Below are 21,242 nucleotides of genomic sequence, written 5' to 3'. Positions count from 1 at the left end.
ACTGCTATACAATACTGACAGCATTTTAGTGACTGGCCCACAACACTGAATACAGGAAAATGGACACAATTCTCAGAGTAAGGAGCAATATATAAAACATCCCTGCATTGTGACAGGAGGGGTAATGCCCTATGTGCCATCAGTGATTATAAATATATAACATGGTGATGACATGGATTAGCTGTCCACTGGTTACTACTGCTTGGGCCTCATGAACACTTATCTCTCTTGCAATAATTCATCTGGATAGTGGGGGTCATTCCGAGTTGTTCACTCGCTAGCTGCTTTTAGCAGCATTGCACACGCTAAGCCGCCGCCCTCTGGGAGTGTATCTTAGTTTAGCAGAATTGCGAATAAAAGATTAGCAGAACTGCTACTAAATAATTCTTTGCAGTTTCTGAGTAGCTCCAGACCTACTCCCAGATTGCAATCAGCTCAGTCCGTTTAGTTCCTGGTTTGACATCACAAACACGCCCTGCGTTCAGCCAGCCACTCCCCCGTTTCTCCAGCCACTCCCGCATTTTTACCTGACACCCCTGCGGTTTTTTTGCAAACGCCGGGAAACCGCTGAGTTGCCGCCTAGAAACGCCCCTTTCCTGTCAATCATGTACCGAACACCAGTGCGACTGAAAAGCTCCGCAGAAGCCACAGCAAAACAGCTAAGTTTTGTGTTAAATAACTAAGCGCATGCGCCCTGCGTACCATGCGCATGCGCAGTTAGCAACAAATCGCAGCATAGCGAAAATCGGCAATGAGCGAACAACTCGGAATGACCCCCAGTGTGCTGGCTCTTAGTGATGTACAGATTTAATGATCTCTTCCACCCTTTAAATATTTCCCCCTTCTCACCCGCACACTATATATATTAAATGAAGCTCTCACCCCCACACTATAAAATATATTTAATGATTTTCTCCCCTCACTGACCTCAGAGCTGGCTTGTGGGTTCCAGCACGGTCAGGCAGATTCAGAAATCAACCCAAGTCTCCTGAGTCCCGCACCTCGTCGCCTTCTTGGGGGATTAGATGTCATGACGTCTCATCCCCCAGTGCCAGTAGCACAACGCCATCTACTAATCACTGGTCCCACTGGAGGAGGGAAACAAGCAATGCTGTGGGTATATAGACACAGGTGCAGGTGTAGGAGATGATTCCACTCTCTTCCAGGTATATAGGTGTATGTGTATATATATATATATATATATATATATATATGTATGTATGTGTATATATATATATATATATACAAAAACAGAACGTAAAATTGTAAATTAATTGGTAACAGAAAAAAAAATATAGCCTGTTTCAGTGGCAAACGCAGGATTTGCATGGGGGGGGTTTCCAGAACTGGGCGGAGCCAATCACGGGGGTGGGGACTGAGGTGACCCAGTATATGCTGGGTCCGTAAAACTAGTGTGTGTGTGTGTGTGTGTGTATATATATACATATATATATTAGAGATGAGCGCCTGAAATTTTTCGGGTTTTGTGTTTTGGTTTTGGGTTCGGTTCCGCGGCCGTGTTTTGGGTTCGAACGCGTTTTGGCAAAACCTCACCGAATTTTTTTTGTCGGATTCGGGTGTGTTTTGGATTCGGGTGTTTTTTTCAAAAAACACTAAAAAACAGCTTAAATCATAGAATTTGGGGGTCATTTTGATCCCAAAGTATTATTAACCTCAAAAACCATAATTTACACTCATTTTCAGTCTATTCTGAATACCTCACACCTCACAATATTATTTTTAGTCCTAAAATTTGCACCGAGGTCGCTGTGTGAGTAAGATAAGCGACCCTAGAGGCCGACACAAACACCGGGCACATCTAGGAGTGGCACTGCAGTGTCACGCAGGATGTCCCTTCCAAAAAACCCTCCCCAAACAGCACATGACGCAAAGAAAAAAAGAGGCGCAATGAGGTAGCTGTGTGAGTAAGATTAGCGACCCTAGTGGCCGACACAAACACCGGGCCCATCTAGGAGTGGCACTGCAGTGTCACGCAGGATGTCCCTTCCAAAAAACCCTCCCCAAACAGCACATGACGCAAAGAAAAAAAGAGGCGCAATGAGGTAGCTGTGTGAGTAAGATTAGCGACCCTAGTGGCCGACACAAACACCGGGCCCATCTAGGAGTGGCACTGCAGTGTCACGCAGGATGTCCCTTCCAAAAAACCCTCCCCAAACAGCACATGACGCAAAGAAAAAAAGAGGCGCAATGAGGTAGCTGTGTGAGTAAGATTAGCGACCCTAGTGGCCGACACAAACACCGGGCCCATCTAGGAGTGGCACTGCAGTGTCACGCAGGATGTCCCTTCCAAAAAACCCTCCCCAAACAGCACATGACGCAAAGAAAAAAAGAGGCGCAATGAGGTAGCTGTGTGAGTAAGATTAGCGACCCTAGTGGCCGACACAAACACCGGGCCCATCTAGGAGTGGCACTGCAGTGTCACGCAGGATGTCCCTTCCAAAAAACCCTCCCCAAACAGCACATGACGCAAAGAAAAAAAGAGGCGCAATGAGGTAGCTGACTGTGTGAGTAAGATTAGCGACCCTAGTGGCCGACACAAACACTGGGCCCATCTAGGAGTGGCACTGCAGTGTCACGCAGGATGTCCCTTCCAAAAAACCCTCCCCAATCAGCACATGATGCAAAGAAAAAGAAAAGAAAAAAGAGGTGCAAGATGGAATTGTCCTTGGGCCCTCCCACCCACCCTTATGTTGTATAAACAAAACAGGACATGCACACTTTAACCAACCCATCATTTCAGTGACAGGGTCTGCCACACGACTGTGACTGATATGACGGGTTGGTTTGGACCCCCCCCAAAAAAGAAGCAATTAATCTCTCCTTGCACAAACTGGCTCTACAGAGGCAAGATGTACACCTCATCTTCACCCTCCGATATATCACCATGTACATCCCCCTCCTCACAGATTATCAATTCGTCCCCACTGGAATCCACCATCTCAGCTCCCTGTGTACTTTGTGGAGGCAATTGCTGCTGGTCAATGTCTCCGCGGAGGAATTGATTATAATTCATTTTAATGAACATCATCTTCTCCACATTTTCTGGATGTAACCTCGTACGCCGATTGCTGACAAGGTGAGCGGCGGCACTAAACACTCTTTCGGAGTACACACTTGTGGGAGGGCAACTTAGGTAGAATAAAGCCAGTTTGTGCAAGGGCCTCCAAATTGCCTCTTTTTCCTGCCAGTATAAGTACGGACTGTGTGACGTGCCTACTTGGATGCGGTCACTCATATAATCCTCCACCATTCTATCAATGTTGAGAGAATCATATGCAGTGACAGTAGACGACATGTCCGTAATCGTTGTCAGGTCCTTCAGTCCGGACCAGATGTCAGCATCAGCAGTCGCTCCAGACTGCCCTGCATCACCGCCAGCGGGTGGGCTCGGAATTCTGAGCCTTTTCCTCGCACCCCCAGTTGCGGGAGAATGTGAAGGAGGAGATGTTGACAGGTCGCGTTCCGCTTGACTTGACAATTTTGTCACCAGCAGGTCTTTCAACCCCAGCAGACCTGTGTCTGCCGGAAAGAGAGATCCAAGGTAGGCTTTAAATCTAGGATCGAGCACGGTGGCCAAAATGTAGTGCTCTGATTTCAACAGATTGACCACCCGTGAATCCTTGTTAAGCGAATTAAGGGCTGCATCCACAAGTCCCACATGCCTAGCGGAATCGCTCCCTTTTAGCTCCTTCTTCAATGCCTCCAGCTTCTTCTGCAAAAGCCTGATGAGGGGAATGACCTGACTCAGGCTGGCAGTGTCTGAACTGACTTCACGTGTGGCAAGTTCAAAGGGCATCAGAACCTTGCACAACGTTGAAATCATTCTCCACTGCACTTGAGACAGGTGCATTCCACCTACTATATCGTGCTCAATTGTATAGGCTTGAATGGCCTTTTGCTGCTCCTCCAACCTCTGAAGCATATAGAGGGTTGAATTCCACCTCGTTACCACTTCTTGCTTCAGATGATGGCAGGGCAGGTTCAGTAGTTTTTGGTGGTGCTCCAGTCTTCTGTACGTGGTGCCTGTACGCCGAAAGTGTCCCGCAATTTTTCTGGCCACCGACAGCATCTCTTGCACGCCCCTGTCGTTTTTTAAAAAATTCTGCACCACCAAATTCAAGGTATGTGCAAAACATGGGACGTGCTGGAATTTGCCCATATTTAATGCACACACAATATTGCTGGCGTTGTCCGATGCCACAAATCCACAGGAGAGTCCAATTGGGGTAAGCCATTCCGCGATGATCTTCCTCAGTTGCCGTAAGAGGTTTTCAGCTGTGTGCGTATTCTGGAAAGCGGTGATACAAAGCGTAGCCTGCCTAGGAAAGAGTTGGCGTTTGCGAGATGCTGCTACTGGTGCCGCCGCTGCTGTTCTTGCGGCGGGAGTCCATACATCTACCCAGTGGGCTGTCACAGTCATATAGTCCTGACCCTGCCCTGCTCCTCTTGTCCACATGTCCGTGGTTAAGTGGACATTGGGTACAACTGCATTTTTTAGGACACTGGTGAGTCTTTTTCTGACGTCCGTGTACATTCTCGGTATCGCCTGCCTAGAGAAGTGGAACCTAGATGGTATTTGGTAACGGGGGCACACTGCCTCAATAAATTGTCTAGTTCCCTGTGAACTAACGGCGGATACCGGACGCACGTCTAACACCAACATAGTTGTCAAGGACTCAGTTATCCGCTTTGCAGTAGGATGACTGCTGTGATATTTCATCTTCCTCGCAAAGGACTGTTGAACAGTCAATTGCTTACTGGAAGTAGTACAAGTGGGCTTACGACTTCCCCTCTGGGATGACCATCGACTCCCAGCGGCAACAACAGCAGCGCCAGCAGCAGTAGGCGTTACACGCAAGGATGCATCGGAGGAATCCCAGGCAGGAGAGGACTCGTCAGAATTGCCAGTGACATGGCCTGCAGGACTATTGGCATTCCTGGGGAAGGAGGAAATTGACACTGAGGGAGTTGGTGGGGTGGTTTGCGTGAGCTTGGTTACAAGAGGAAGGGATTTACTGGTCAGTGGACTGCTTCCGCTGTCACCCAAAGTTTTTGAACTTGTCACTGACTTATTATGAATGCGCTGCAGGTGACGTATAAGGGAGGATGTTCCGAGGTGGTTAACGTCCTTACCCCTACTTATTACAGCTTGACAAAGGGAACACACGGCTTGACACCTGTTGTCCGCATTTCTGGTGAAATACCTCCACACCGAAGAGCTGATTTTTTTGGTATTTTCACCTGGCATGTCAACGGCCATATTCCTCCCACGGACAACAGGTGTCTCCCCGGGTGCCTGACTTAAACAAACCACCTCACCATCAGAATCCTCCTGGTCAATTTCCTCCCCAGCGCCAGCAACACCCATATCCTCCTCATCCTGGTGTACTTCAACACTGACATCTTCAATCTGACTATCAGGAACTGGACTGCGGGTGCTCCTTCCAGCACTTGCAGGGGGCGTGCAAATGGTGGAAGGCGCATGCTCTTCACGTCCAGTGTTGGGAAGGTCAGGCATCGCAACCGACACAATTGGACTCTCCTTGTGGATTTGGGATTTTGAAGAATGCACAGTTCTTTGCTGTGCTGCTTTTGCCAGCTTGAGTCTTTTCATTTTTCTAGCGAGAGGCTGAGTGCTTCCATCCTCATGTGAAGCTGAACCACTAGCCATGAACATAGGCCAGGGCCTCAGCCGTTCCTTGCCACTCCGTGTGGTAAATGGCATATTGGCAAGTTTACGCTTCTCCTCCGACAATTTTATTTTAGGTTTTGGAGTCCTTTTTTTACTGATATTTGGTGTTTTGGATTTGACATGCTCTGTACTATGACATTGGGCATCGGCCTTGGCAGACGACGTTGCTGGCATTTCATCGTCTCGGCCATGACTAGTGGCAGCAGCTTCAGCACGAGGTGGAAGTGGATCTTGATCTTTCCCTAATTTTGGAACCTCAACATTTTTGTTCTCCATATTTTAATAGGCACAACTAAAAGGCACCTCAGGTAAACAATGGAGATGGATGGATTGGATACTAGTATACAATTATGGACGGGCTGCCGAGTGCCGACACAGAGGTAGCCACAGCCGTGAACTACCGCACTGTACTGTGTCTGCTGCTAATATATAGACTGGTTGATAAAGAGATAGTATACTCGTAACTAGTATGTATGTATAAAGAAAGAAAAAAAAAACACGGTTAGGTGGTATATACAATTATGGACGGGCTGCCGAGTGCCGACACAGAGGTAGCCACAGCCGTGAACTACCGCACTGTACTGTGTCTGCTGCTAATATATAGACTGGTTGATAAAGAGATAGTATACTCGTAACTAGTATGTATGTATAAAGAAAGAAAAAAAAACCACGGTTAGGTGGTATATACAATTATGGACGGGCTGCCGAGTGCCGACACAGAGGTAGCCACAGCCGTGAACTACCGCACTGTACTGTGTCTGCTGCTAATATAGACTGGTTGATAAAGAGATAGTATACTCGTAACTAGTATGTATGTATAAAGAAAGAAAAAAAAACCACGGTTAGGTGGTATATACAATTATGGACGGGCTGCCGAGTGCCGACACAGAGGTAGCCACAGCCGTGAACTACCGCACTGTACTGTGTCTGCTGCTAATATATAGACTGGTTGATAAAGAGATAGTATACTCGTAACTAGTATGTATGTATAAAGAAAGAAAAAAAAACCACGGTTAGGTGGTATATACAATTATGGACGGGCTGCCGAGTGCCGACACAGAGGTAGCCACAGCCGTGAACTACCGCACTGTACTGTGTCTGCTGCTAATATATAGACTGGTTGATAAAGAGATAGTATACTCGTAACTAGTATGTATGTATAAAGAAAGAAAAAAAAACCACGGTTAGGTGGTATATACAATTATGGACGGGCTGCCGAGTGCCGACACAGAGGTAGCCACAGCCGTGAACTACCGCACTGTACTGTGTCTGCTGCTAATATATAGACTGGTTGATAAAGAGATAGTATACTCGTAACTAGTATGTATGTATAAAGAAAGAAAAAAAAACCACGGTTAGGTGGTATATACAATTATGGACGGGCTGCCGAGTGCCGACACAGAGGTAGCCACAGCCGTGAACTACCGCACTGTACTGTGTCTGCTGCTAATATAGACTGGTTGATAAAGAGATAGTATACTCGTAACTAGTATGTATGTATAAAGAAAGAAAAAAAAACCACGGTTAGGTGGTATATACAATTATGGACGGGCTGCCGAGTGCCGACACAGAGGTAGCCACAGCCGTGAACTGCCGCACTGTACTGTGTCTGCTGCTAATATATAGACTGGTTGATAAAGAGATAGTATACTCGTAACTAGTATGTATGTATAAAGAAAGAAAAAAAAACCACGGTTAGGTGGTATATACAATTATGGACGGGCTGCCGAGTGCCGACACAGAGGTAGCCACAGCCGTGAACTACCGCACTGTACTGTGTCTGCTGCTAATATATAGACTGGTTGATAAAGAGATAGTATACTCGTAACTAGTATGTATGTATAAAGAAAGAAAAAAAAACCACGGTTAGGTGGTATATACAATTATGGACGGGCTGCCGAGTGCCGACACAGAGGTAGCCACAGCCGTGAACTACCGCACTGTACTGTGTCTGCTGCTAATATATAGACTGGTTGATAAAGAGATAGTATACTCGTAACTAGTATGTATGTATAAAGAAAGGAAAAAAAAACACGGTTAGGTGGTATATACAATTATGGACGGGCTGCCGAGTGCCGACACAGAGGTAGCCACAGCCGTGAACTACCGCACTGTACTGTGTCTGCTGCTAATATATAGACTGGTTGATAAAGAGATAGTATACTCGTAACTAGTATGTATGTATAAAGAAAGAAAAAAAAACCACGGTTAGGTGGTATATACAATTATGGACGGGCTGCCGAGTGCCGACACAGAGGTAGCCACAGCCGTGAACTACCGCACTGTACTGTGTCTGCTGCTAATATATAGACTGGTTGATAAAGAGATAGTATACTCGTAACTAGTATGTATGTATAAAGAAAGAAAAAAAAACCACGGTTAGGTGGTATATACAATTATGGACGGGCTGCCGAGTGCCGACACAGAGGTAGCCACAGCCGTGAACTACCGCACTGTACTGTGTCTGCTGCTAATATATAGACTGGTTGATAAAGAGATAGTATACTCGTAACTAGTATGTATGTATAAAGAAAGAAAAAAAAACCACGGTTAGGTGGTATATACAATTATGGACGGGCTGCCGAGTGCCGACACAGAGGTAGCCACAGCCGTGAACTACCGCACTGTACTGTGTCTGCTGCTAATATATAGACTGGTTGATAAAGAGATAGTATACTCGTAACTAGTATGTATGTATAAAGAAAGAAAAAAAAACCACGGTTAGGTGGTATATACAATTATGGACGGGCTGCCGAGTGCCGACACAGAGGTAGCCACAGCCGTGAACTACCGCACTGTACTGTGTCTGCTGCTAATATAGACTGGTTGATAAAGAGATAGTATACTACTAATATTATATATACTGGTGGTCAGGTCACTGGTCACTAGTCACACTGGCAGTGGCACTCCTGCAGCAAAAGTGTGCACTGTTTAATTTTAATATAATATTATGTACTCCTGGCTCCTGCTATAACCTATAACTGGCACTGCAGTAGTGCTCCCCAGTCTCCCCCACAATTATAAGCTGTGTGAGCTGAGCAGTCAGACAGATATATAATATATATAGATGATGCAGCACACTGGCCTGAGCCTGAGCAGTGCACACAGATATGGTATGTGACTGAGTCACTGTGTGCTGTGTATCGCTTTTTTCAGGCAGAGAACGGATTATAAATAAAACTGGTGGTCACTGGTCACTATCAGCAAAACTCTGCACTGTACTGAGTACTCCTAATGCTCCCCAAAATTAGTAAATCAAGTGTCTCTCTAATCTATTCTAAACGGAGAGGACGCCAGCCACGTCCTCTCCCTATCAATCTCAATGCACGTGTGAAAATGGCGGCGACGCGCGGCTCCTTATATAGAATCCGAGTCTCGCGATAGAATCCGAGCCTCGCGAGAATCCGACAGCGTCATGATGACGTTCGGGCGCGCTCGGGTTAACCGAGCAAGGCGGGAAGATCCGAGTCGCTCGGACTCGTGAAAAAAAACATGAAGTTCTGGCGGGTTCGGATTCAGAGAAACCGAACCCGCTCATCTCTAATATATATATATATATACATATATCTACACACACACATATATATATATATATATATACCCATACAATAGGCACGGCACTCCAGGGACTCGTTGCAGAAAGATTTTTAATAAGGTGCTGTGATCAACATGTTTCGGGGCATGCGCCCCTTCGTCAGGACCCACCAAAACAAACAGGACATACATACATAGAACATTTATATACCTGATACCAAGACTCACCTGTTGTCAGCGTCCGCATCCACAGCTGCCGCCGCTGATTCACTTCCGGGATCTCACTTCCGGGTTACGCAAGACGTGGTTGCCAGGCAACCCTTGGCTTGCGCTCCTGCTCTGCAAGTCCGGCTTCCGTGTGATTAGACAGTGCGGCGTGTGGGCGGACCTGTTACAGCAAGCATACACAAATAGGTTTAAATTTAAAAACAATGTTAAAACATTTGCCTGTCAGTACAGCAACAATTCACAAATTCTTATACTAACATATTTTATGCCATTAACCATATAGGTCCCATCGATTGGATAAATGCTCAAGATTATCTATTTGAGAAGTACAAAATAATACCCTGGGATATTATAAAACATCTCATCGCAGGCTATTCCAGTTAATTTTGTCATTTAATCCATCTGGAGCTATCGTGCCCAATCTGACAATCCATCTGGATTCCAAAATACACAGAGCTTTAATACGATCACCTCCACGTGGGGATTCCACTACATGATCAATTATAAAATGTTTAAGATCAGAAAGGGAATGGCCCATCATTCTAAAATGACGGGCCACCGGTTGGTCCATTGACTTGCCTTCAGCTGATAAGTGGATGGCAGACCTATGCAGGGCCATCCGTTCCCGAAATTTACGGGAGGTCTGCCCCACATAGTATAGCCCACATGGACATGTAATTACATACACTACAAAAGATGAAGTGCACGTAAGTACATGCCGGATATCATACTTTTTCTGTGAGTGTGGATGTTTAAATGATTTACAGGTTACCATATGTCTGCATGTAGTGCAATTATGGCAACCATAACAGCCTGCTGGTTTTACATACACATTGGGCAATCTAGGGATCCCTCTCCCTGTAATGTCAGTGATCATAAGTCTATCCTTAAGGTTACGGCCCCTTTTAAATGCTGCTATAGGTCGTACATCTTTAAAGCAAGGTAGATCTTTGTCTGAGGCCACAATTGGCCACAAGGCCTTAGTGGCTTGATTAATTACCGGGCTGGCTGTTGTAAAACTACTGACCCAAGGAAGGACTTTAGCAGATGGTTTATGACATGACTGTAATAGTTGACTTCTAGGTATTTTTAACACCTGTTGTTTGTTATCTTGAAGCATTTTAGGATCATATCCTCGTGCCGTGAATTTAGCTATTAATCTATCAATAGACAGTGATGCTTTTACCGGATCACTTGAGATCCTAGCCACCCTCATCATTTGAGAGCGGGGTAAACCTCGCTTCAAAGATGTTGGGTGATGGCTTGACGCGAGCAGAAAGGTATTTCTATCCACATCTTTGTGAAATACCTCTGTTGCTATCCTCCCTTCAGTGATATTGACTTGTACATCTAAGAAGTGTGCCTGAACTTCACTATATTGCATGGTAAATTTCACTGCCGATGTCCCGCCATTGATCTTATCCAATAGATTCTTTAATAAATCAATATTGCCAGTCCACATTACAAAAATATCGTCGATATAGCGAGTATATACTTTGATATTACTAGCTATATCTGCCTGATCCAAGAATAATAAATCTTCTTGCTCAAACATGTACACGTTGGCGTACGACGGGGCCACTGGGGACCCCATCGCACACCCCCGTTGTTGTAAATAATATTGACCGTCATAGAAAAAATAATTTCTGTAGAGGGTCAACTCCAATAATTTCAGAAAAAAATCATGGTTGAACAATACTGGATCAAGGAATTTATGTAAGAAATTTTTCATGGCTCGCAATCCACCCTCATGGGGGATTGACGTATAAAGGCTACATACATCTAAGCAGCATAACCATGTGCCCTTAGGTACTTGGGAAACATCGCCTAACAATTTCAAAAATTCCGTGGTATCTTTTAAAAAAGACTCCTTCTTAATTAACAATGGTTGAAGCAGATGGTCTAATAGTTGTGCCACAGAATAATACAAAGAGCCCCGTGCCGATATAATCGGTCGACCGGGCGGATTCCTACTGTCTTTATGTAGTTTCGGCAATGTATATAGTGCCGGCACCCTCGGGTGCTCCATCAATAGAGCATTACAGATCTTGGAGGTGATATGTTTTTGTAGTACCGCTACTTTCAACATCTCGTGTAGTTCCTTTTGGAATTTGCTTGTAGGATTCCCAGGCAAACGACTATATACTCCTTCTTCAGAGAGCTGTCGCTCAATTTCATGACGATAGGCGGTGATATCCTGTACCACAATGGCCCCGCCTTTGTCGGCTGGCCTGATAATTATATCTTCATAGGTGCTTAAATTTTTGATGGCAGAAGCTTCCTCTCTGGAGAGATTTTTTATGTACTTTACCAGGTGCCGTTCTAAATCTCGTCACTGAATCCTGTAGTAGACGGTCAAATATTTTTAATGAAGGATTGACCGACACTGGATCAAATTTTGATCTGGTCTTGCCTGTTAGGAACAATTCAAGAGGCGAACTCTCTGGAGTAGATTTTTGATGTTGAAAATGTTCTTTTAAACGCAAATTTCTGGAGAACTTGTGATGGTCAAGTCTCCAGGTAAATTCATCATGCATGTTGGTTGGCACGAAGGCTAAGCCTTTCTGTAATACTTGAATTTCTGATGGCTGCAGGATCCTTTTTGATAGATTGAAGATCAGGCTATCTTCTTGCGAGGGGGATTGCGTCTTACTTCTCTTGTTTCTTTTATTCTGCCCGCCCCTGCGGGTGGTCTTTCTCCACCCCTTTGGGTGGTCCCACCTTGGCCTAAAGGGATCCTCTCTGAAGTTGATGCTTCGTCTGATTCAGAGATTGCAAATTCACTGTCACTATTGTTTTGAGGCATTGGAGTATGATGTTGTGGGCGACGGGGTTGCCACGGTCTACGACGTCGCTCTACAGCATTGTTGCGTGATGTTAAAGTGCTACCAGACAGCCACCTGTAGATTCTGTTCTCCTCATAATCGGCGTCAACCGTGTGCTTTTTGTTCTTTTTAAATTTAATAAGGTTCTTCTTATATTGGTCGCATTGTTGTTGTAGTTTATTGAGCCAGCTTGAATTGGCTGTGTCTTCCAATATATCACTGTGAGTATTCTCAAATGTTGCGATCTTAGTGCGTGTCACTTGTAGTTCACGGCCAGCTTCTTCTATGACCAGTACCATTAGGTCTAACGCGCACTTGTTGAGGATCCCTATCCACTTTCGTACAAACTCAGGGTTTTGCCTACCAATCGTTGGCACATTTGCCACTCTGAAACCCCGTGGGATTTTACGTTCACGTACATAGTCGGATAGGGAAGTTCCATGCATAAGATAGTCTATTTCCCGTCTTTTCAATTTAAATAATTGAAAATGCAGCTCCTCTAGGTTGTGAACTGGATCAGTTGTGGTTACTGGCTCTTTAAATAGGATTTGCTGCACCTGATCTGCAGTGAAGCTGAAAGTCTCACAGGGGGGGACTTTAAAATCCCTGCATCCACTTGCCTCATGCGTCTCCAATGCCTCCAAGGTTGGTTCCATGATGGTTATTATACTCGTGTCGGCAATGAATTATTACTGGTGTTTTGTTCAGTTGCTGTTGCAGGCAAACGGCAGATTATTCATCAGTGTAATCCAAATGGAATCAAAAATATAAATGTCTCTATTGCTTTTTCATAGCTGTGGTGCCATACAAACGATGTGGTAAAGTGCATCGACTTCCACAGTATATGTATCAATACAAATCAGCCGGCACTCCTTGCATAAGAACTACTGGTCCCGGTGTCCTGTGCATGCATTCCATAACATACCCATACAATAGGCACGGCACTCCAGGGACTCGTTGCAGAAAGACTTTTAATAAGGTGCTGTGATCAACATGTTTCGGGGCATGCGCCCCTTCGTCAGGACCCACCAAAACAAACAGGACATACATACATAGAACATTTATATACCTGATACCAAGACTCACCTGTTGTCAGCGTCCGCATCCACAGCTGCCGCCGCACTATCTAATCACACGGAAGCCGGACTTGCAGAGCAGGAGCGCAAGCCAAGGGTTGCCTGGCAACCACGTCTTGCGTAACCCGGAAGTGAGATCCCGGAAGTGAATCAGCGGCGGCAGCTGTGGATGCGGACGCTGACAACAGGTGAGTCTTGGTATCAGGTATATAAATGTTCTATGTATGTATGTCCTGTTTGTTTTGGTGGGTCCTGACGAAGGGGCGCATGCCCCGAAACATGTTGATCACAGCACCTTATTAAAAGTCTTTCTGCAACGAGTCCCTGGAGTGCCGTGCCTATTGTATGGGTATGTTATGGAATGCATGCACAGGACACCGGGACCAGTAGTTCTTATGCAAGGAGTGCCGGCTGATTTGTATTGATACATATACTGTGGAAGTCGATGCACTTTACCACATCGTTTGTATGGCACCACAGCTATGAAAAAGCAATAGAGACATTTATATTTTTGATTCCATTTGGATTACACTGATGAATAATCTGCCGTTTGCCTGCAACAGCAACTGAACAAAACACCAGTAATAATTCATTGCCGACACGAGTATAATAACCATCATGGAACCAACCTTGGAGGCATTGGAGACGCATGAGGCAAGTGGATGCAGGGATTTTAAAGTCCCCCCCCTGTGAGACTTTCAGCTTCACTGCAGATCAGGTGCAGCAAATCCTATTTAAAGAGCCAGTAACCACAACTGATCCAGTTCACAACCTAGAGGAGCTGCATTTTCAATTATTTAAATTGAAAAGACGGGAAATAGACTATCTTATGCATGGAACTTCCCTATCCGACTATGTACGTGAACGTAAAATCCCACGGGGTTTCAGAGTGGCAAATGTGCCAACGATTGGTAGGCAAAACCCTGAGTTTGTACGAAAGTGGATAGGGATCCTCAACAAGTGCGCGTTAGACCTAATGGTACTGGTCATAGAAGAAGCTGGCCGTGAACTACAAGTGACACGCACTAAGATCGCAACATTTGAGAATACTCACAGTGATATATTGGAAGACACAGCCAATTCAAGCTGGCTCAATAAACTACAACAACAATGCGACCAATATAAGAAGAACCTTATTAAATTTAAAAAGAACAAAAAGCACACGGTTGACGCCGATTATGAGGAGAACAGAATCTACAGGTGGCTGTCTGGTAGCACTTTAACATCACGCAACAATGCTGTAGAGCGACGTCGTAGACCGTGGCAACCCCGTCGCCCACAACATCATACTCCAATGCCTCAAAACAATAGTGACAGTGAATTTGCAATCTCTGAATCAGACGAAGCATCAACTTCAGAGAGGATCCCTTTAGGCCAAGGTGGGACCACCCAAAGGGGTGGAGAAAGACCACCCGCAGGGGCGGGCAGAATAAAAGAAACAAGAGAAGTAAGACGCAATCCCCCTCGCAAGAAGATAGCCTGATCTTCAATCTATCAAAAAGGATCCTGCAGCCATCAGAAATTCAAGTATTACAGAAAGGCTTAGCCTTCGTGCCAACCAACATGCATGATGAATTTACCTGGAGACTTGACCATCACAAGTTCTCCAGAAATTTGCGTTTAAAAGAACATTTTCAACATCAAAAATCTACTCCAGAGAGTTCGCCTCTTGAATTGTTCCTAACAGGCAAGACCAGATCAAAATTTGATCCAGTGTCGGTCAATCCTTCATTAAAAATATTTGACCGTCTACTACAGGATTCAGTGACGAGATTTAGAACGGCACCTGGTAAAGTACATAAAAATCTCTCCAGAGAGGAAGCTTCTGCCATCAAAAATTTAAGCACCTATGAAGATATAATTATCAGGCCAGCCGACAAAGGCGGGGCCATTGTGGTACAGGATATCACCGCCTATCGTCATGAAATTGAGCGACAGCTCTCTGAAGAAGGAGTATATAGTCGTTTGCCTGGGAATCCTACAAGCAAATTCCAAAAGGAACTACACGAGATGTTGAAAGTAGCGGTACTACAAAAACATATCACCTCCAAGATCTGTAATGCTCTATTGATGGAGCACCCGAGGGTGCCGGCACTATATACATTGCCGAAACTACATAAAGACAGTAGGAATCCGCCCGGTCGACCGATTATATCGGCACGGGGCTCTTTGTATTATTCTGTGGCACAACTATTAGACCATCTGCTTCAACCATTGTTAATTAAGAAGGAGTCTTTTTTAAAAGATACCACGGAATTTTTGAAATTGTTAGGCGATGTTTCCCAAGTACCTAAGGGCACATGGTTATGCTGCTTAGATGTATGTAGCCTTTATACGTCAATCCCCCATGAGGGTGGATTGCGAGCCATGAAAAATTTCTTACATAAATTCCTTGATCCAGTATTGTTCAACCATGATTTTTTTCTGAAATTATTGGAGTTGACCCTCTACAGAAATTATTTTTTCTATGACGGTCAATATTATTTACAACAACGGGGGTGTGCGATGGGGTCCCCAGTGGCCCCGTCGTACGCCAACGTGTACATGTTTGAGCAAGAAGATTTATTATTCTTGGATCAGGCAGATATAGCTAGTAATATCAAAGTATATACTCGCTATATCGACGATATTTTTGTAATGTGGACTGGCAATATTGATTTATTAAAGAATCTATTGGATAAGATCAATGGCGGGACATCGGCAGTGAAATTTACCATGCAATATAGTGAAGTTCAGGCACACTTCTTAGATGTACAAGTCAATATCACTGAAGGGAGGATAGCAACAGAGGTATTTCACAAAGATGTGGATAGAAATACCTTTCTGCTCGCGTCAAGCCATCACCCAACATCTTTGAAGCGAGGTTTACCCCGCTCTCAAATGATGAGGGTGGCTAGGATCTCAAGTGATCCGGTAAAAGCATCACTGTCTATTGATAGATTAATAGCTAAATTCACGGCACGAGGATATGATCCTAAAATGCTTCAAGATAACAAACAACGGGTGTTAAAAATACCTAGAAGTCAACTATTACAGTCATGTCATAAACCATCTGCTAAAGTCCTTCCTTGGGTCAGTAGTTTTACAACAGCCAGCCCGGTAATTAATCAAGCCACTAAGGCCTTGTGGCCAATTGTGGCCTCAGACAAAGATCTACCTTGCTTTAAAGATGTACGACCTATAGCAGCATTTAAAAGGGGCCGTAACCTTAAGGATAGACTTATGATCACTGACATTACAGGGAGAGGGATCCCTAGATTGCCCAATGTGTATGTAAAACCAGCAGGCTGTTATGGTTGCCACAATTGCACTACATGCAGACATATGGTAACCTGTAAATCATTTAAACATCCACACTCACAGAAAAAGTATGATATCCGGCATGTACTTACGTGCACTTCATCTTTTGTAGTGTATGTAATTACATGTCCATGTGGGCTATACTATGTGGGGCAGACCTCCCGTAAATTTCGGGAACGGATGGCCCTGCATAGGTCTGCCATCCACTTATCAGCTGAAGGCAAGTCAATGGACCAACCGGTGGCCCGTCATTTTAGAATGATGGGCCATTCCCTTTCTGATCTTAAACATTTTATAATTGATCATGTAGTGGAATCCCCACGTGGAGGTGATCGTATTAAAGCTCTGTGTATTTTGGAATCCAGATGGATTGTCAGATTGGGCACGATAGCTCCAGATGGATTAAATGACAAAATTAACTGGAATAGCCTGCGATGAGATGTTTTATAATATCCCAGGGTATTATTTTGTACTTCTCAAATAGATAATCTTGAGCATTTATCCAATTGATGGGACCTATATGGTTAATGGCATAAAATATGTTAGTATAAGAATTTGTGAATTGTTGCTGTACTGACAGGCAAATGTTTTAACATTGTTTTTAAATTTAAACCTATTTGTGTATGCTTGCTGTAACAGGTCCGCCCACACGCCGCACTGTCTAATCACACGGAAGCCGGACTTGCAGAGCAGGAGCGCAAGCCAAGGGTTGCCTGGCAACCACGTCTTGCGTAACCCGGAAGTGAGATCCCGGAAGTGAATCAGCGGCGGCAGCTGTGGATGCGGACGCTGACAACAGGTGAGTCTTGGTATCAGGTATATAAATGTTCTATGTATGTATGTCCTGTTTGTTTTGGTGGGTCCTGACGAAGGGGCGCATGCCCCGAAACATGTTGATCACAGCACCTTATTAAAAGTCTTTCTGCAACGAGTCCCTGGAGTGCCGTGCCTATTGTATGGGTATGTTATGGAATGCATGCACAGGACACCGGGACCAGTAGTTCTTATGCAAGGAGTGCCGGCTGATTTGTATTGATATATATATATATATATATACATACACACACACATACATATACACGGGTGGTCTTCAGTATGCCAGCAGTCGGGCTCCCGGCGACCAGCATACCAGCGCCGGGAGCCTGACCGCCGGCATACCGACACTTATTCTCCCTCGTGGGGGTCCACGACCCCCCTGGAGGGAGAATAGAATAGTGTGGCGCGCGTAGCGTGGCGAGTGCAGCGAGCCCGCAAGGGGCTCATTTGCGCTCGCCACACTGTTGGTAAGCCGGCGGCCGGCCTCCCGGCGCCGGTATGCTGGTCGCCGGGAGGCCGGCCGCCGGGAGATCGTAGTGAACCCATATACACATATACATAGCATATTAAACATGCATACATATATATATATATATATACACACACACACACACATACAGTACACATATATATACACATGTATATATATATATATCATATGTGTGTGTGTTTATATGTATGTATGTATGTATGTATGTATATGATTGTACTGTTGTGGTGTGGTACTGAGGACGGGGGTGCTGTCCCCGAAAGTACTCGACCTGAACCTTTAATACACATTTGCTAATTTGCCATTATTGATGACTCCAGAGTGCCTTCTTCCTTGGATTTGCATTTTTGTATATACATGTGTATATATGTAGGCACATGGATATATATGTACTATAATTAAAATAAAGTAAACTTTTATTGCCCTTGCAAGTGCCACCAGGAAGACAGCAGGCTGCAGAGGACGCTAGACAGTCATTAATAATACTCATGCAGCTTTAAAAAAAAAAAAAAAAAATTTTTTTGTAAGTGGAGGGGGGTTTCTGGGTACTTGGAAACCCCCCTGGGTGCGCCACTGTGTTTTACTTTGCGTTGGGTAGAGAATGCCGGTGCTAGGGATGCTGGCGGTCTGAGGATCCCCTCAGTTTTGCTGACAGCAAAGACAGGCTGTGAGGACACATGCACACAACAGGAGAGAAAGCCTGCACTTTCCTCTATGGCTCTCCTCCAAAACACACAAACTAAAGAAACTGAAAGGGATTCCACCTCCTTCTTCCCTGCAGCCTGCCAGTCATGGAGCCACAGGCTGCTTAACTTACTATTGGACAGCTCTGGTTCGTTGCTCAGCAGCCGCAGACCATCACTGCTCCGCGAAGCCGGCAGCATGTCAGTGGGGAGCCGGAAGCACTGATTGTACCGCGGATCGGATCAATAACAGAGAGCAGATCCGATCTGTGGTGGGTGGCTTGCCCACTTACAGATTTTGCGGCGATCATGAAGGATAGTGGGGGGGGGGGGGAGGAGATGTGGACAGAGGGATGCAATCGCAGAGTGAAGGTTGTAGTCTCGCGCACGCAGGGGGTGTAGTGTGCAAAATGCAATCGTGCTGGGTGGGGAGCGGCAGCGGGCGCGGGAGGCTGAATTCATGAGGGTGCGGGTGGAAATATGCCGGTGCTGTCGGGGGCGGCAAGGAGACGATTCAGGGAGGAATGCAGACAGAGCAGTGACAGTGCTGGTGATAGCAAGAGCCAGCGTATTATCACCAGCACACATGCTGCTTACTTTATGTGCATGGAGCTGGGTTACATGTACGCTGACGCTGTCAGTGCCGGCTGACTGTTGGGTGACCTCAGCATCACTGCTCCTCGTTTCTTAGGGAAGAGGAGGAGCAGTGAGCAGTGCACAGCTAAGGGATTAATAAATTAACCATTCATCTGAAGTGTGCGACCCCGCCCTCCAGTGGCCGGCGCCCATAGGCAGCTGCCTAAAGCTGCCTAATGGTGGCGCCGGCCCTGGCTCCAGGTGCATCATGTGCAGTGCTGTGCCCTCATGGACCCAGGCGTCTCGTGTGCACCACAAACCATGCAAACATTATAGCAGTGGTTCCCAAACGCGGTCCTCAAAGACCCCTAACAGGTCATGTTTTCCAGGTCACCCGGCAGGTGCACTGTGTATCACCAACTTTTCACATTTTAAAAAAATTCACAGGTGACCTGGAAAACATGGACCGTGTGGGGTCCTGAGGACTGAGATTGGGAACCTCTGCATTTTAGATACATTAGACCAGTGGTTCTCAAACTCGGTCCTCAGGACCCCACACGGTGCATGTTTTGCAGGTAACCCAGCAGGTGCACAGGTGTATTAATTACTCACTGACACATTTTAAAAGGTCCACAGGTGGAGCTAATTATGTCACTTGTGATTCTGTGAGACCTGCAAAACATGCACTGTGTGGGGTCCTGAGGACCGAGTTTGAGAACCTGTGCATTAGACTATAATAATGACCCGCTAAAACAGAGGTTCTCAAACTCCGTCCTCGGGGGCCCACACAGTGCATGTTTTGCAGGTAACCCAGCAGGTGCACAGGTGTATTAATTACTCACTGACACATTTTAAAAGGTCCACAGGTGGAGCTAATTATTTCACTTGCGATTCTGTGAGGAGACCTGCAAAACATGCACTGTGTGTGCCCCCGAGGACCGAGTTTGAGAACCTCTGCACTAAAACATGGGTGACCTGTCATAAGATCTGCAAAACATAGATAATAAGATAGAAATCACTGTATACAGCAATATGAAACAACTGCAAGATTACATTCAGTCCTCAGCTCCTGTAACATGTTTTCAAGTATAAGTTGAGCCATGGCTGTACATCAATGTGATATCCTGATACCTGTCCTGTTCAGAGCCGGCCCTAACCAATATGATGCCCTAGGCAAGATTTGGCTGGTGCCCCCTAGCACCGCCTCTAGTTCTGCAGGAGATGCCTGGCATGAGTCATCTGGCAGCTCTGCTAACATCTGGCGCCTTTTGTTTCTAAAAATGCATCTTATTTGCATTACTATGTGGCTAGGATGCACAAGCAGCTTCTGCTGGTTAAAATAATAAGCAGCATGCCTATATTCTGTGTGTGACTGTGGCTGTATCTGCATACGAAATGCTACGTTACAGTGATTTCCAGGAATACACTGCAATGTAGCATTTCGTATGCAGATACAGCCGCAGTCACACACAGAATATAGGCATGCTGCATATCATTTTAATCAGCAGAAGCTGCTGGTGCCCCTAAGCATACCAAATGCCCCAGGCAATTGCCTAGTTTGCCTATGCCTAAGGCCGGCTCTGGTCCTGTTACCAGTTATATGAACCTAAACCATTAATAATATAACCTACAGTATATGACACAATAAATCTATAGTATGAAGCATTATCACTTTGTATCTCCCAGGACTGGAGACGAACAATCTACAACCTCAGCGTCCACAACCAGCGTTCTACAGGGGAAACTCGCAACGTTTCTTCATACGGATTTTTACGCCCTCTTTGATGAATTCCGGTGAGTGCTAGTGATCACTTACAGACAATGGGAGAGATGTATCAACCTTCTTCAGAGGACAGGTGCAGAAGATGCTCATGGGAACAAGTCAGTTCTATCAGTTATTACGTACATGCCATACTCTTAAGAAGGTTGGTACATCTCCCCCACAGTAATGTATCTTGTTACTGTGGTGGAAATGTATGAAGCAGTGAAAAGAGTGGAGAA

At 45.4% G+C, this 21,242-nt stretch overlaps 1 protein-coding gene across 1 annotated transcript in view; it reads left to right on the top strand.

Moving 5' to 3' along the window:
- The window catches only part of LOC135056883 (EF-hand calcium-binding domain-containing protein 6-like), a 197,959-nt gene that overhangs the window by 75,573 nt on the left and 101,144 nt on the right, over window positions 1-21,242 (top strand). The window contains exon 10 of the mRNA XM_063962626.1: window positions 20,928-21,035. Within this exon, the coding sequence (XP_063818696.1) occupies window positions 20,928-21,035 (108 nt within the window). The remainder of the gene's footprint in view (window positions 1-20,927; window positions 21,036-21,242) is intronic.

This window comes from Pseudophryne corroboree, chromosome 3 (genome assembly GCF_028390025.1).
Source record: "Pseudophryne corroboree isolate aPseCor3 chromosome 3, aPseCor3.hap2, whole genome shotgun sequence".
NCBI classification, from domain to species: Eukaryota; Metazoa; Chordata; class Amphibia; order Anura; family Myobatrachidae; genus Pseudophryne; species Pseudophryne corroboree.
Note: the sequence above shows the minus strand (reverse complement) of the source record. Positions and strands in the feature narration are given on the sequence as shown.